We start from the raw sequence: 18,319 nt of genomic DNA, 5'->3' as shown, positions 1-18,319 counted from the left end.
ATTTTTTTGTTAATTATATTATTTTAGATAGTATTTAATTCTTCTTGATTTCCAGAACACTGCTTTCAAATATTTCCACTTACAGAGTCAATTTTTAGAACACTACTTTAATTTTTTTTTTCTATTTGCATATCTTTTGGCATTATTTGGGAGATGAGTAACAATCTGCCCCTGGCCCTGGACTTGACCAGCAAGTTCTACAAAAATAATACAAGGATTATAAAACCTGCGACAAATCCAATTAAATTAAATTAAATAAGATATTATTGTGCTGAGCTGGGGTCAGTTGCCCAAGAAAGATAGTGTCATTTTTACATCGAAAAAAAACACAATGAAACAGTAAAGGAACAAGTGGGAGGGCATTCCGGTAGTTCCACATGGCCCTCAGCTTCACGAGATTCTGGTTCTCACTTCACAGTTCAACCCCCTCTTCATATACACACATTCACACTTGCTCCTTTTACCCTCTCTCTCTCTCTCTCTCTCTCTCCCCCCCTCCCTCTCTCCTTTTACCCCCTCTCTCTCTCCCTCCCCTCTCTCTCTCTCTCCCTCCTTTTACTCTCTCTCTCACGTATGCCACCAATTTCCTACACATATATATTAATTTAATAACACACACACCCCACATAATATAATAATATATACATACAGATCGATTATGCTTGGACACGACTGCATCAATCATTCTTAGCTTCATCTCTCTCTCTACTCTAGTGAGATTTTTTTCCGATGGAAGTATACCAACCAAATCACCACTCTTGATTCCCCTCAACTTTACAAATCTTGTTTCTTGGCTATCTTTCTGATAAAGTTTGACTTTTTAACTGTTTTTACTTGGATTATATCAGATGGGTCAATGCAGTTTTGTTGTTTTTGCTACAATCCTCTCTCTCGCTACTCTTCTTGCTGCAAGTTCTGGCGATTCTGATCCCAATTACATGTACCCTTCTTCATCTTCTTTTTATATATGTATGTATAGTTTGTTTTGTTTTGATTATTGGATTTCAAGAATTTTCAGTGAGTTTCTTGAATGTGTTTTTTTTTTGGCTTTTTTAGTAGTTACTAATTGTTTATCAATTATGTGGGGTTTGTTTAATAATTGGTAATTAAAACTTCCAAATATATATACATGTTTAGTACTCTTGTTAGTTGTATGTTATAACTTGTTACATTAATTTCTGAAATATTAAGAGCCATATGTTATTTTTGGAAATTTTGAGAAAAAGGGTCCACCTTTGTTTTAAGTCAAGGTGTACCAAATCTGATTGTACTTGGTACCTAGTAATTATGGGCTATTTTTGTGTTGTGGGTATGAAAAAGTTTGACTTTTGATCAACACTGTTCATTAGGTATGAGTTTGATTTCGTGTAACTTTTTAGGGGTTTATAAGGAACAAGTTATATGTTTATCTGAAAATTTCTAATCAGCCAGTGTGCCCTGATTTAAGGCTGCATATTAGATATTGAAGGAATTGAGCAGGGTTGGATTTTTGTAAAACTTTGGCCGCTTAACGCATGTCTCTGATTAGGCACGTCTGTATAGTGAACAATGAACATAGACTGTCATATGGATTTCAATGTTTTGAATTAATACAAATGCTATGGTTTATTGTTGTGAGGTTTGCGATAACTGCAATTGCTCAACTCTATGCATAAACAGAGTTGACAAGAGTCACAAGAATTACAATGTTACGTAAATATACAAGTTGCCTGCTTTTAATGAATTTTTGACTATGTTTTAGTGTCACAACATATGCGGAATATTCTGGAAGTGCTTAATTTGTCCATTTAAAATCAGTGGATTATCTTGACCTTCTACAATTGTGCAAAACTTTTGATGATTGTTGTCTACGGTCAATTTAATCCTTAAAAAGATTGATGATATATTTCTCTATTAGTCTATTCAATGCATATCCGATTTTAAAAATATGTTTACCTAATATAAATTGGCACCAACTGCATCATTCGGGGTTCACTATGGTGAATGCAGATGTGATAAACTAGTTATGAAAAGCAGTTCAATCTTTACGATAACAAGGACTTATAGAGCTAGCTACCAAGTGAAGACTATTTTAACTGGATTTAACCTAGTAATATGATAATACTGATAACATATATACATTATTGTCAGAGTATGTATTAGGTATATTCTTTTTCCTATCCAAATGTATGTGCAAGAATATTGGTGCGTGCGACAACTAACAAGAATGCTGATTTGCATCTATTTTTATGTTCTAAATCCAATAAGTGCTAACCTTATTAAGAATATAGAAGCACTTCAATCTAGTCCTTCAGACTGAAACGTAAGTTAGTGGTGGAGTCCCTTGATTTGTGTTGTGGTAGTTGCTTTCATGTGCAGTCATTGAGTTTGTCAATTTAAGTAATGGTTGGAGTTGAAAACCATAGTTTCTGAAAGAACTCAATTTGAATGATGCATACTCTAGGACAAGGGTGCTGCTTATTTATTATATTCGTATAATTTATACTTTGCATTTTTCTACTTTAAATCTGTCACTACTGGCTGCTTTTTGCTGGAGAGCTAAAATTTCAATTAAACTTCTTTATTGCTGAGAACTGTTTTCATATGTGTCTACAACTTTGTAAAAGAGTTGCACAGTTGTTCTTGCTCTTCTAATTAATCGGGCAGATTGTGAAATACTGAAGTTAGTTACTGTCAGAAGTGTGGGTGTACCTAACTCACTCTAATGCTAAAGTAAAACACAAATGTTACCTGAACAGTCAATTTTAAATTTAAGTAAGATGTGCTCTTACGTCAGCAACCACTATAATACTCATCACTAACATGATTACTACTTTTACTGAGAAATTAAGAATATTCTGCTTGTACCATTTTGCTTTTAAAGTTAGTTTCAGATGGATTCCATGACTGCTTAAAAATAAACATTTGTGCAATGATATTTCCCATCGGTGGCAGCATTTTTTTCCTCTAGCTATCATTATAGTCATAGTATTCCATTTTTTTTACAGAGCTTGCGTTGACGAGTGTGAGAAGACTGGATGTGTGGCAACCAAGTGTTTCCAACACTGCAAATTTTCATCTGATGGAAAGTCTATAGACGGTCCATGGTATTTACAAGAACCGCTATATCTACAGTGGAAACAATGGGATTGTCGTAGTGACTGTAGATACCACTGTATGCTCGTTAGGGAGGAAGAAAGAGAAAAACTCGGTGAAAAACCTGCTAAGTATCACGGGAAATGGCCATTTCGACGTGTTTTTGGAATTCAGGTTGGTTCTGCACCAAATGAATATATATTAGGTTGATGCTTTGTTACATAAGATTTGTCTATGTTGAGTTGGAACCTTATATGTTTGCACTTTGCAGGAACCTGTATCTGTAGCTCTTTCTGGACTTAATCTTGCTATGCAGTTTCAAGGTTGGGTGTCCTTTTTTATCCTTGTGAACTACAAGCTACCTCTTCGGCCAGACAGAAAGACGTACTATGAATACACTGGTTTGTGGCATGTCTATGCTATCTTATCAATGAATGCCTGGCTCTGGAGTTCTGTTTTCCACAGTCGGTAAGCAGTTGCCCTCCAATCCCCACCGTCCTTTCTTCTTCCCTATCCACCTGACTGCTTTAACTAGCTATCCGCATGCTCATACAAAACCATTTGCCAAACAGGCTTAAACATTCTTTATAATCTGTTGGAGGTGTAAATATATGGGAAAAATGATGAATGGTTGACAACTTGACACTATAGTTCTCCTTTTTTTGCTAATTATTTGTAATGTGATACTTATTGACATGCAACCATTATAATATTGTAAAATTACTACTAAAACTTGAGAATTAAATAAATTTTGAAACTTGTTATAGGATAGTGCCAAACCAGATGTGTAAACTGGATGCAAGAAAGTTAACGACAAGGGATGTTAGAAAGATATCATATTTCTTTTCTTCTTCTTCCCTTTTTTTGGGAGAAAAAAAGAGACAAAGGTCCTTAATTGACCTCGCCCTAAAAGTCTCGAGAACCCTCACTTATGGGCAGGAAATAAATGTTCCTTAAACACGAACAATTTTTTTCTCGGTAAAGTAAGGGTGAAAACTGCCCTGTTTCCAAAACATTGTTGCAAAGTTCACAATTTGAATTGTCACAGGCGTGAATTTGATATATGAAAAACCAAATCCAGAGAGTTAAGCTCTCTGACTATTAGCGCCGTCACACTTTAACATTACCAATTCTCGATTTCAGTTGCAAAGAAATGAAGATACAGAGTCATGTCATACCAATGTCCAATTTTATATCTCCACTCTGCCGGGGGAGTAAACTGCTCAATATTCTACATGTGTTCTGATATGTTGACTCATTGAGATCTTGATCAATTGCAATAATCAGTTTCCTCAACTTGTAGATTACATTAATGTCTGTCTCTGCTATTGTTTTTCTTTTGACATCATCGATTACAGCGAAAGGCGTAATATATACAGTTTAGTGAGTAGTCTTTTGGTTGTGTTCTGAGGGTACCTTAATCTGCATTTTATGCAGTTTAAATACCTATGTCTTTTTAAATAAAGCACCTCTGAGCATAAAGTATCAATTTGTGTATAGATATTAAGTGCTATTCTTGCCTCCAGTTATTGATTGATTTATGCTATTGTGCTGTATATTTCCTACATATTTAGAAACTCCTGAAAGTAAATATGTAATCCTAGTCAAGGCAGGCATAATAAGTTTGTCATGGTTGTCGACTTTTGGCTTATTGGTAGTTATAGGAATCAATGCATCGTCTCTTTTTATCATTTTTTATGTTTTGGGACTGCATTTCATAATATAAGCCCACTCTTGGGGTTTTGCTCCTTACTATTTGTACTCTAAAGTAAAATATTGTATCTGCCCATTTGCAGAGATGTTGATATAACAGAGAAGCTAGACTACTCGTCTGCTATCGCACTACTTGGATTTTCCCTTATTTTGGCCATAATACGAGTTTTTAGTGTGAGAACTGAAGCTGCCAGGGTTATGGTTGCTGCTCCTCTGTTTGCATTTGTGACAACCCATATCTTGTACCTTAATTTTTACCAATTTGACTATGGTAAGCCTATACTGCAAATTTTTATTTGATAAACATGCGGGAAGATGGAACATTCTCTTTATATGATAAATTAAATGAGTGTAAAAAGTTTTCTCTCATGCAACTGTAAGCTTGGTGGAAAGTTCTTTATGTAAAAATTAACAATGTGCAGGTCTGAACATGAAAGTATGTGTGGCCATGGGTGTAGTGCAAATTCTTTTGTGGGCTATTTGGGCTGGGGTCACTCGTCATCCATCTCGCTGGAAGTTATGGGTGGTTGTGCTTGGAGGAGGTCTTGCCAGTCTGTTAGAGATATATGACTTCCCACCCTACAAAGGATTTGTGGATGCTCATGCGCTTTGGCATGCGACCACCGTACCCCTTAGTTTCCTCTGGTGGAGCTTCATCAGGGATGACAGTGAATTCAGAACATCAGCCCTCATCAGGAAGATAAAATAAAAGTTTCATTGCAGCACACAGCTGGTGGATTGTATTAACTTTTCAGCGTCCTTGTTAATTCCACGCTAGGAGCTATGGTTTTTTTCTCACGTTTTGCATTTACGCAAATGCTGGTTATCGTGAGTTTCTTTTTTTCGTTTCTGTTTGATTGGTCATGATTGATCAATTTGGTTCTTTGTACTGTTTACATGTATTATGTAATTAGATTCAAATTCAAAATATCTTTGTTTTCTGTTTTGTATATACAGTGTATCTGGTAGTATTAAGTAGCAACTGAGCTATAGTAAATTTTCAGGCAGTGGGTAAAATTTCTTATTATTAACCGAGGAAAAATTAAGTGTTTTCTGATTTAATTACTTGTACGAATATAAGATTATCTTCAATATGTCTATAGCCAAAAATTAAATTCTATGATGTTTTCATTCTTTAGTTAGATCTATTTATACACAACATATGCACTTGCTTTTGAGTCTAATATAAATTGTAAATATAACTTCGCACATGAAACTTCCTCTTATATGTAAAAATAAGATTTAAAAAAGAATATTACGTAGTTCATGGATAATATATATTGTTAATATTATTTTATTATGAAAAATTGTACAAAAAATTTAGAAATCACCTTTAATTTCATTAAGAATGTATAATTTTTATTTTCTTCAAGATAATTGGAATAAACAAATTCTGTAAAATATGATTAGGTTGTATCACATATGCTTTTCTTATTTTAATTTTTATATTTTTATAAATTATTTATTTACCTTGTTCACAAATTTAGATACTTAGTTCATATGAATTGTATTGTTTTTCCATACATGTATGTCTGAGAAGGTCTTATATTATGTGTTTTTTTTTGTGTTGATTATAGTTCATATATTTATATTTGGTATCAAATGGTGATATGTGTTTTTGACGTGTTTCTTAATATTCTCACGAGTTGTTAATAAACCCTAGTATTTGATCTTCTAAAATCCTAATCTCAATTTGTAGTAAACGTTTTTGGAGATTTGTTTTTAAATTAATATCTACAATTATTTTTGTATAAATTATACTTTGACCATTATATTTTGTAAATCTTTCAATACTTTCGATTTAAATTTTTTAGTATTTAATATAATTAAATTGATTATTTGATCTTTGCAAGTATGATTGTGGAAAGTATCAATTTGCAATAATTTTAGTGATTATGAGTTGTATACTTTAAATTTGAAATTTGAATTTTTTCCAAATATGTTTTAGATATACGAGTTGTTTAGTATATTTATTTTACTTTTATGAAATCTTTTAATTATGATTACGAGTTATATGGTATTAATGACAAGTAATTGATTATCTTTTTATTAGTATTAGATGTAATCTCTAATTATAAGTTATCCTTTTAAACTTTAGATTTAATATTCAAAATTTGAACTCTCTTTAAATATAAATAGATATTTGAAGTATAGATTTGTTACCTTTTTGTTTTAAGATATAATTGTATCATTATTCGGGATCATGATTGATGATTTTGTGTCTTACTTTATAAAGAAATTTGTACCATTTTTGGAGGCCATGATTGATGGCGTTTTTGTCATTTATGATGATTGTGGTCACTTTACATGACCAATAAATAATTAGAATATATAATTTTGTGCTAGTCAAAGGACTTTAATTGTATTTTATTATTGTCATAATTGCTCACCTTTGTTTGTCCATTATTAAAATTTAAATTTTAAACGAGTTTACATTATATCTTTTAATTCTTTAATTCAAATTTTAAAATTATGCAATACATTTTTATAACTTTTATTCTTAATTATTTGTGTACCTTTTTGGGACCATAAAAGATGGTTTTGCTACCTTCAAGAGATTTTGTGCCATTAATGATTTGTTATTATACTTTTTTATGGATGGTATGTTCATGGCATGATTATGGTGTTTGGAGGAAATCGTGTGCCAATTTGTTAGTTTTTTGTGTCTAACAAAATATTTTCTTTGGTTAGATTATACGTTTGAGCAAATATATTTTTTACTTTATTCTAAAATATTCTCCTTATTTATTTTGTTCTCATTTCAGGATGTTTGAAAAAATATAAATGGAATAAGTCTTCTATTATAAGACTGTAAAGTGATTAACTACAATGGAATTCGGAGTACAAGACAACTTTGCTACAATTTTGATTATACAGTGTTTTTCTCAATAATCGGAAGAGTTTCGGATTGTAAAGCACAGTCATATAGCCAAGAAATTCGGGGTACAATGCAACCGAACCACAAATTTTGATGACACGAGCGGTTTTTACCTTTATCGGACGACACAATTTTTTATTAGTTGTGTATCGAATGTTCTTTGATGAGGGCGCTCTTTTTCCTCCTTGATCTTTTTTCCCATTGGGTTTTACTCTTGGAAGTTTTAACGAGACCTTTTTTGGGTTATCTCTTCAGACATTAAGGTTTTATTATCTAAATTTCCGGGGATATCTTTGCATAACATTCGGTTAGATGATAAGCACTTTCTGAATGAAAAATATATTGTATCTTTGTTTATTGTATTCAATATACAATTCATCAATGAATACATTATTTATTGACAAAAAAAGAATAAAGGCCTTGAATGCCGGACAAGTGATGTGACCGTAAATATCATTTTTCTAATAATATGACCCAAAATGTTACTTAATAAGCTCACTTCAGGTTAGGGTTAAAAATGAGGTTGGTTTGGGGCGGGGATCCCAAATTCCTTACCCGCCCGGCCGCCCCGCATAAAAAATATTTATCAAATCCCCGCCCCGTTTCTTCGGGAAGATTTATTTTCTATCTGTATCCCCGCCCCACGGGGCGATGTGTAGTTTCTACCCCGTGTCACCCCTCCATTTAATAAATATTTATTATAAAATAATTTATTTAATGATAATTTTTTATTAAAATTATAATGTTGTTATTATTTATATTATTTATTGAAAATTTGCAATATAAAAGTAATTACTAAAATACAATTAGAATTTTAGTTTATAAAAAATATAGGATCCTCTAAAATATTGACAAAGTTGCTAATAAAAAGAATATATAATATGGTGCATAATTGATGAATATAGACTTTTAAGTTAATCAATAATATATTTATAAATATATATGAAAAACATATAAACAAGCACACAAGCACACACATATATACATATGTATAATATTATGAGTTTGGGGGGATTTTACTTGCTGGAATCACATAAATATCATACCCGCACTATATATATGCGGGACAAATATTTTGTCCCCACTCACTACCCCATTCCCCATTTTGTCGGGGGGATTTGCCTCGATAGGGGGAGTTTTGACAAATCCCCATATTCCACACCCCATCTTAAAGCCTACTTCAGATCACATTTTTTCAAAATGTTTCAAACTTTAATTCGTCTTTCGTTTTCATCTTTCATTTATTTTTTAATTTTAATTACCAACACACATATATGTTACATTTTAATTATCAACACACATTTACGTTACGGGTTAACATTTAATGTCACGTTTTAAGATGTTTAACAACACTTAATGTTACGTTTTTAACTATCAAACACAACTTAAAAATATATTTTTATTAGTTATAAATTATTATTTTATAGTTTCATACATTTTTTGGGTTTTAAAAATATTAAAAATTTTAAATCAATTATTAAATATTAAGTTACGGGCCCTAATTCAACAATTTTTTAATATTTAGGGTTTAATAACTCTCTTTTGGATTTTATAAATATTTTAAAATTGAATAAAATACGTCTAATTTGACTGATTTTAATATTTTAGGGTTCACTAACCCCCTACTGGGTTTTAGAAACATTAACAAAAGTTGATAAAAGGTACACCGATTTAGGATTTAGGTTATAGAACCTAAACCCTAATTTATCATGGGGTTTAGGGTCTTTAGTAGTCAAACTCTAATTATTAGAAATATTTAATAATTTAGGGTTTATCATTATTTAATTTGAATTTTAAAAATATTATTCCCTCCGTCCCGTTTTTATTGTCCATCAATCAAAATCCACCTTGTGGATAGTAAAATCAGGAAGGAGGGGGTAAGGTAGTTATATATCTGAATAAAATACGAACGAAACATCTTAAAATAGCGTTTCAAGCTTGTAAACATAAGATTATCTAACATTTTGAGTAAAAAGTTAATAACAAAATATAAAAAGAACGCTAACCTATGTAGCGTTTAGGCAAGTATCGTTGAAAAAATAATTTGGAGTTACTTTTTGATTTGTTTTTTATTTAAAAAAGGAAAAACGGAACTTGAAAGTAAGTTTTAAGCTTATAATTATAAAAACTTGGTCTCAGGTTACGTTTTAATTTTTTTCAAAATTAAAAATTGAAAACGAAGCACACACTTACGGCAAACGATATCCTGTTTTGAAGTAATATTTGGGGACCATAAATCAAACCAAACCAAACATACCCAATTGATCCCGCTTTCGCAGGGTCTGAGGAGGGTAAGATGTACGCAGCCTTCCCCTCATTCAAAAGAATGAAGAGGCTGTTTCCCGAAAAACCCCCGACTTGTGTGTGTATGTGTACAATATATATAAAGTGTCAAAATTTTAACTAAAAATATAAAATTTGATGACATAACGTAAAAAGAGGTTGAGACACACCTAAGACTATGGCTTTATACACATAGGACATACCTAAATCCAAATGCGTTTAACATTACTCGAATACCGGTCAAAGTTTTAATATTCAATAATTCTACACCATAAGACATCTTTGCGTGCAGGGAGGCCTCTCATAAGAATAACACTAATAGTACCCCATGATTCCATAATTATCAGAACCATCAAAATAGCAACGCCTCTAATACCAAACATTTTGGCCGACATGCACAACAAAATTCGACTTTATTTTTTATGAGAGAAAATGAAATGAAATATCTGTATAGAAGTCTCTCTTTATACGAAGTCTGGACTATGAAGGCAGTTAATGTGTTGTATTTATACACAGATAGTATGCATATTCATGAATCATGAGGGTGGGGATGTTTAGAGACCATCTGAATCAGTCGAGGGGTTGAATAATATCTTTTTGTATGCATAAGCGTGTGTGTATATCACCCTGGAGAATTTCACTATATACAACAATGACTCATTTATCAAAAAACAAGGTAAAAAGTGAAAAACCTGCTTATTGGGGTAAGAGAGATTCAATTGAAAAATATGGTCCCATTTGGGGATCATATTTTTCTAAAACTAGTTTATAACCCATGCTTTGCACACGGTATTTTAAAAATTATTTAATTAAATAAATAAATAAATTTATAATTAAAATTGAATAATATAATTCTGAAAGATTAAATTATCTATCTAATAAGTGTATTACATCTACATATTATGATAAATTTATTTAAGAACTACTTTCGTTACATAAGTTATTTTTATGTTATATATTTTATGAGATTATTTCTATAAATAAATCTGTCAAAATTTAAAGTTTACTTCAAATTTGTATTAAAAACTTACCATAAGTAACACAACTCATATTTATAATTGTATTGCAAAGTTTCTCTAATTAAAATGGGTCATAATAAATATATGGATCTTTTATAAACCTAATATGGATACCAAACCTAAAAATGGATAGTCCACTGGGTCAAATTAAAGTTAAAAATTATATCCGAGCTAAAATATAGATACCAACCCTTAGGAAATGGCTATCCAATAATTTATAATATATGGATGATATTAAAAATCATTCTCCCCAAATAGTGATATTTGAGGCTAACACCCGATAATTTGGACTGTTTTTACAAAAAATAGTCGTTAATAAACATGTGCTAAAAGAAACAATATGATAATAAACTATATATGTAAATTAGTATCAAATAAGAAAAGAGATTAGAGAATTTATGTTTACTTATAAAATTTATTATACATCACACTCTTTATATGAAAAAAAATTAAAATTATAATCAAATAAAAAATACTCGATTTCTTACGATATTGTATGTAGAGATGCACAAAAGGCCCATCGGGCCGGGTTTTGATCGGGCCTTAAAAAGCCTGGGCTTTGACCGTACCGGGCTTTTGGGGCTTTGACTTTGACCGGGCCGGGCCGGGCTTTCCGAAAATGTCAGAGCTTGTTTGGTCCCTCGAGGCGGGCCTAACCGGACTTTTTTCCGGGCAAGATCGGATCGGGCCGAGCTTTTTTCTAATTTAAATTGGATCGAGTTTTATTATAGATTCCGAAGACTACATATGTTAACAACTATATCATCGTAAAAATGTATTAGTTTACATGGAATACATTACTTCGTTGAAAATATTTAAGTTCGGCAAAAAAATAAACATGTTTATAGAATGATATGTTTTATCATTATTATCCAAATATATATAGTGTATTTATTATATCTTCTTTCATTATTTATGCAATAAAGTATATAAATAATATTATTAATCACAAATATGTAAATATATATGTCTTTAAAGTATTATTTATATTTATAGTATATGTGAATTCATAAATATATAAGAAAATATATTAGAATAATCAGGTTTTAACCGGGCTTTTTCAGGTTTTTAATCGGGCCGGGCCGGGCCGAAGTCCGGACTTTTAACCGGGCCGGGCCGGGCCGAATTCCGGACTTTTAACCGGGCCGGGCCGGGCTTTACCTAAAAATATAGGGTCCGTCGAGGCCCGAGGCCCGGGCTGGGCTTTGACCGGGCCGGGTTTGACTGAGCTTTGACCGGATCGGGCCGGACCAGATTTTCGGGTCCAGACTTTTTGTGCATCTCTAATTGTATGGGAAGGGTAAGATATACGCATAATATGTCTTATATTATTTTCATGAAAATCTTGCTTTACTACATAATGACTTGGTGAACAATTAATAAAATAGTGCAGGATAATGTATATAACATAAAATCAAGTATTAGTTTAACATGTAAATTTTATTTGGTCAGGTAACCAAAGTCTAAATTATTTTTTTTTATCGTAGGTAACCTGCAGCAGCTACCCTTAAAATTTGATCATAATATTTGTAAAATAATACATGACTTTGTGTCATTCTTCACACATGATTTGCATTTCCCCGTCAAGGTATCAACATTGTTTTACACGACACCCTATAAAAGTCATTTGACACGATATATTGATATGGATAACATGTTAACATCAAATAAATGTAATTTGACATCCTTTAACCACCTCTTGTTATCTCTTTCCTACGAGTCAATTTTGATTTATATTTTGACTCTAATCAATCATGTAAGTGAATTCTCATCATATTAAAGTCACTTTCCACTCTATAAGAGTCACTTGACGCTATATATATGTACAATTAATATGTTAATATCATAGGGAACTGATCCCCAGCCATCGTTGGATGGGATACAGCAGTTGCATTGTTTTATTGCGGGTGTACTCACCCGCCGCAATGAAACATTGCGGCAGCCCGCAATATAATATTGCGGCTGGTGTATCCCAGCTGGCTGTGGATAATTTCCCAATATCATATATATCAAATTTCTAGGTACGGACGGATAAGGTTTGTTGCGCTGGCAGCCATTTATTATATTTTGACATTTGATATCGAAAATCAACTCTCAATTACGAAGAAAACAAACTTATATATTTTTTCTTTTATCAACGTTCACTTTCTTAAACATGTTCTCTCTATACATGCATCAACCTACATTCATAACAATTCACTTATGAAATTGGCGAAATCCTGCAAGTCCAAACCCATGTTTCATCTCATTCATCAAAACCCACTTTATCTTATAAATTTGCACCGTTTAGAACTATAAAAATAACTGATTTGAACAAAGAAGTTCTGCCTCGAGTGTTAATACGTTGGTTCCAAATTCTGTTGGGAATAAATAGAATTGAGAAATGGAGTAACATAAAATAAATACATTGTTGCACCCAGCATGCCAAGTATGTATTATCCGGATGATTTTGTCCTTTACGTTGTGCTCGCGACTTGCAAATATGAAATAAGAGAAAAGAATAGAAGTCTTTTTGACAGGAGTTTGTCTGTCCTATTGACAGTGTTTTCTTTCTGTGTGTTTTATTGGTACAAATTATGGAGCGGAAAAATCAATCATTGGAGGAAATGTATTCGAGAATAACATTGAAGGATGAAGATGAAGGAGGGGTGGATATTGGTGGGGAAGAGAGGGTAGTAGAGGCACAAAAGTTTATATTGATTGGGAGGTTCCTTACAGAGAAAATTGTCAATTTTAATGCGATGCAGAACATGATGGCTTCGTTATGGAGGCCAAAAGAAGGAATGGAAGTGCATGATCTGGGAGGTTTTCGTTATTCTTTTGTTTTCTACCATGTGTTGGATTTACAAAGGGTCCTGGAGGGGGGGTCGTGGTCCTTTGAGCAGAGTACGTTGGTTTGTCATCAGTTGTCTGGGAATGAAGATCCTCATACAGTACAATTGAAGGAGACAGATATGTGGATTCAAGTGTATGATATTCCAAGCGGCTTCTTATCTGAGAATGTGCTAAAGAGTATAGGCAATTCGATTGGTCGTTATGTTAAGTCTGACTCTGCTAATTTTCATGGTTCATGGAAGGAGTATGTGAGAATCAGGGTGGCTATGAATGTTGATAAACCTCTCAAGAGGAGGATGAAATTGAAAAGAGATGGAAATAGCTGGAATTGAATTAATTTCAAATACGAGAGGTTGGGTTCGTTCTGTTTTGTTTGTGGCATTTTAGGCCATTCGGAAAGGGAGTGTAATGTTGTATATGCAAATCCGGAGAAGGTAGTAGAACGTGCTTATGGTGCTTGGCTCCGGGCTCCAAACCGTAATAATAAAAGTGATCTTGGTGCGCGGTGGCTGCGTAATACGAATGAGGGTGATACAAGGTGGTCAACGAATAATAGTACATTTTCTGGGTCATCAAACGCCGCACACGGTGGTAAGTCAGAGGAAGAGAAATTCATGGAGGTTGATGGTGTTCTTCGTGAAGTTCCAGATTTTCAGGAGACAGTTAGAGTTGTTACGCGGGATAAGGGGGATTTGAATGAACTACATTAGGGGCATGATCAGGGGGGGATATAGATGGAGGGAATTTAAATTTGAAAGAGAAGATTGTGATTGACCCGAAAAGAAGGCGAGTGGAAGTAGGAACAGAGGGAGAAAATCTTGGACAGGATAATACAAATATTGTTGGGCCAGATAATGTGACTGGGCCAAAAAACTTGCATATGGTGGGATCTGGGCCCCAAACCCGCCCAACATTATGAGTCTTTTAGCATGGAACTGTCGTGGGCTGGCCAACCCACGAGCAGTTAGGTTTCTTAAAGAAATCGTGTATCAATATAGGCCTTGTATTATTTTCCTTTCAGAAACTTTAGTTAAAATAAAAAAGATCGAAGAGGTCTGCAAAATAATTGGTTTTGCTGGGTACCATGCTGTGGACGTTCAAGGTCATGGTGGTGGTCTTGCATTATTCTGGAAAACTGATGGAGGAGTTCAAGTAATGGATAGTTGTAGTAATTACATTGATTTTGAAGTTAATCATGCTCAGGTTGGGAGATGGCGTTATACAGGGGTTTATGGCTATCCGGAGAGAAGCAGGAGAAGGGAGGCGTGGAATATGATTCGAAGTCTGGCTGAGAGATCGTCAATTCCCTGGTGCCTTATTGGGGACTTTAATGATATGGTGGCTGCAAATGAAAAGAGGGGAGGGCGTGCTCATCCAAGGAGTTTGATGCAGGGTTTTTCGGAAACGATTTTTGAATGTGGTTTAATGGATTTGGGTTTTGAAGGTGAGGAATTTACTTGGGAGAAGTTTAGAGGAATAGAAGATTGGGTGCAAGAGAGGTTAGATAGAGGACTAGCAAATCAAGGTTGGAAAGAATTGTTTCCAGATGTTGTGGTTAAGGTGGGGGAAGTATCAACGTCGGACCATATCCCTATTTTTCTAAGTTTAAATAGGAAGGTGTATATGAAAAAACAGAAGCGGTTCAAGTTTGAGAATATGTGGATTAGGGAGAAAGAGTGTTATGGTCTAATTAATGAGTGCTGGATGAATGGTGGGAGTAGAAGTATTCTGGATAAAATGGTTCGGTGTTGCATTAAGCTTGAGGAGTGGGGGGGTGGTTTAGTGAAAGAGATGCGAGATAATTTGGTGAAGTATAGGAATCAGATGAGAATTTTACGGGCTAGACGAGATGCTTATGGTGTTAGCCAGTATAATGCAGCTCGTTGGGAGTATTTAGGTCTCCTAGAAAGACAAGAAGTTTATTGGAAACAAATGGCTAAGCAATTTTGGCTTGCAGAAGGTGATCAGAATTCGAGGTTTTTTCATCGGTATGCGTCGAATAGAAGGAAAAATAATTGTATTAAAGGTCTAAAGGATAAGAATGGGGTCTGGAAGGAGAAGGAGGTGGATATTCAAGACATAATTATGGATTAGTTTTCTACGTTATTTCAGTCTTCGACAATAAATGGAGGTTTGGTAGCTAGGGAATCTGTATTGACCATTTCTGAAGCACAAAATCAGGTGTTGTTAGAGCCAGTTAGTGCAGAGGAGGTTAAGGCTGCGGTGTTTGCTATGTATCCGGATAAATCGCCTGGCCCGGATGAGCTTAATCCGGAATTTTTTCAGACTTATTGGTCTATTGTGGGAACTGATGTAGTTCAGTTTTGTCGATCGTTTCTTTTATCTGGAGAGTTACCTCAAGGAGTAAATAATACGCTTGTTTGTTTGATTCCGAAAGTGAAGAACCCACAACAGATGATGGAGTTAAGGCCTATCTCACTGTGTAACGTGCTTATGCGAATCTTATCAAAGGTTTTGACTAATCGTTTGAAGCCTTGTCTGAATTCAATTATTTCGGATAAACAAAGTGCATTTGTAGAGGGCCGTTTGTTAACAGATAATGCCTTAATAGCGTATGAGATAAATCACTTTATTCGAAGGAAAACGCAGAGGAAGGTTGGTGTTGCAGGTTTAAAAATTGATGTGTCAAAGGCCTATGATAGGCTCGGGTGGAGTTTTATTGAAAATATGCTGAAGAAATTTGGTTTTCAGGACAGATGGATTAGTAGAATTATGATGTGTGTCCGGAGTGTATCCTATAGTTTTCTTCATAATGGCGAGGTTTTTGGTGAGATTTTTCCGCTGCGGGGACTCCGACAAGGGGATCCTATATCCCCTTATTTATATATTTTATGTGCTGAAGGTCTGAGTGCGATAATTCGAAGACATGAGGATGTTGGTTTGATTCATGGGTGTGCTATTGCTAGGGGGGCACCGGCTATTTCGCACTTATTGTTCGCGGATGATTGTTACTTGTTTTTTCGTGCTTCAGAGACGGAAGCAACTACTATGAAGGGGATTTTGAAAATGTATGAATCAAATTGGGCAAGCTATCAATTTTAATAAGTCGAGTATCTTTTTTAGTCCTAATACATCGGAGGCAGTTAGAGCAGGAGTGTGTACGAGGCTTGAAGTTAACGAAGTCAGAAATCCTGGAAGGTATTTGGGTATGCCAATGGTGGTGGGGAAGAATAAAAACGAGGTATTTGGTTTCTTAATTGATAGGGTGGGGCAGAAGTTGCAAGGGTAGAGTAATGGGTCTTTGTCTAGGGGGGAACTTGTTCTTCTTAAAACTGCTGCTCAGGCTATACCAATTTTTTGGATGAGCTTATTTTTGATTCCATTGAGTGTGTGTGATGCTATTGAAAAGAAAATGAATGGGTTCTGGTGGGGGAAGGAGACGAATGGTAGAGGGATAAGGTGGATGGCCTGGGATAAATTGAGTGTCTCGAACTTTGGTGGAGGTTTGGGAGTGAAGAGTTTGGGGAAGTTTAATACAGCTATGTTAGCAAAACAAGGCTGGCGGATTTTAAACGAGGTGAACCCGTTAGTGTCTAAGATTATCAAAGCTAAATATTTTCCCAAGACTGATTTTTTAAATGCAAAGTTAGGGGCAAATCCCAGCTATATGTGGCGGAGTATTTTGTCAGCGCAAGATGCGATTAGATCTGGGTGTCGTAGACGTATTAGTGATGGTTTGAGTACAAAGGTTTGGGAAGTACCTTGGCTCCCTTCGGTATATAATGGATATTTAACTATGACTGTTGCACCAGAGTTACAGAATATTGAGGTTCATAGTTTGTTTGATGTAGATAAAGGTGGATGGGATGATGATATTTTAAATGATATCTTTAACAGTCGAGATCACGAGTTAATTCAGCAAATTCTGATTCCACTTAAACGGGAGAGGGATTCTTGGTTTTGGTTATTGGAGGATAGGGGTATGTTCACGGTTAAGAGTGTGTATAAGCAGCTTCAGGGAAGGTATGATACGTCGTTTAGTGATTTCTGGAAGAAGTTGTGGTCCTTAAAAATCCCAGGAAAGGTTGCTAATCTGTTATGGCGTGTATGCAGTGGCTGTTTACCAACTCTTGTTGCTTTGGCGTTAAAACATGTTAGTGTTGATATTAGGTGCCCGTGGTGTCAAAGTGAGTGTGAAACTGATGCACATGTTTTATTTGACTGTGGTTTTGCAAAAACAGTGTGGGCAATGACTGGATTACAGAGATAAGTGGAAAGATTGCAGAACGAGACTTGTTTTGAGGTACTGGTTCGGGTGTTTCATACAGTTACGAAGGATCAGAGTGCTATGGTTGGAATGATTTGTTGGAGCCTTTGGAACCGGAGGAATAATTGGGTCTGGGACCGAGCAAACGGTTCTGCGTTTGGAGTAAAGGCTGCAGCGTTAAATTTACTTACTGATTGGAGGAAAGCACGGGTGATAGAGAGAAGGAATGTTCATCAAATTGCTGTGGCTGCTCAGACGTGGAGTAAACCACCTGCAGGGTGGAAGAAG

At 34.5% G+C, this 18,319-nt stretch overlaps 2 protein-coding genes across 2 annotated transcripts; both read left to right on the top strand.

The window, feature by feature from the left end:
- The first annotated feature begins 379 nt into the window (after positions 1-379).
- LOC141692427 (uncharacterized) lies at positions 380-5,738 on the top strand. The gene is made up of 6 exons (XM_074497256.1): positions 380-735; positions 849-940; positions 2,988-3,249; positions 3,347-3,543; positions 4,872-5,059; positions 5,211-5,738. The coding sequence occupies exons 1-6, from the start codon at positions 730-732 to the stop codon at positions 5,495-5,497; spliced, it is 1,032 nt and encodes a 343-aa protein (XP_074353357.1). The 5' UTR covers positions 380-729; the 3' UTR covers positions 5,498-5,738.
- Positions 5,739-14,718: 8,980 nt separating this feature from the next.
- LOC141692002 (uncharacterized) lies at positions 14,719-18,034 on the top strand. Its single transcript, XM_074496749.1, has 4 exons — positions 14,719-15,867; positions 15,916-16,832; positions 16,888-16,962; positions 17,074-18,034. Exons 1-4 carry the CDS (start codon positions 14,719-14,721, stop codon positions 18,032-18,034), a joined length of 3,102 nt encoding a protein of 1,033 aa, XP_074352850.1.
- Positions 18,035-18,319: the final 285 nt, after the last annotated feature.

This window comes from Apium graveolens, chromosome 10 (genome assembly GCF_009905375.1).
Source record: "Apium graveolens cultivar Ventura chromosome 10, ASM990537v1, whole genome shotgun sequence".
Taxonomy (NCBI): Eukaryota; Viridiplantae; Streptophyta; class Magnoliopsida; order Apiales; family Apiaceae; genus Apium; species Apium graveolens.
This window is presented reverse-complemented; position numbering and strand designations above follow the sequence as displayed.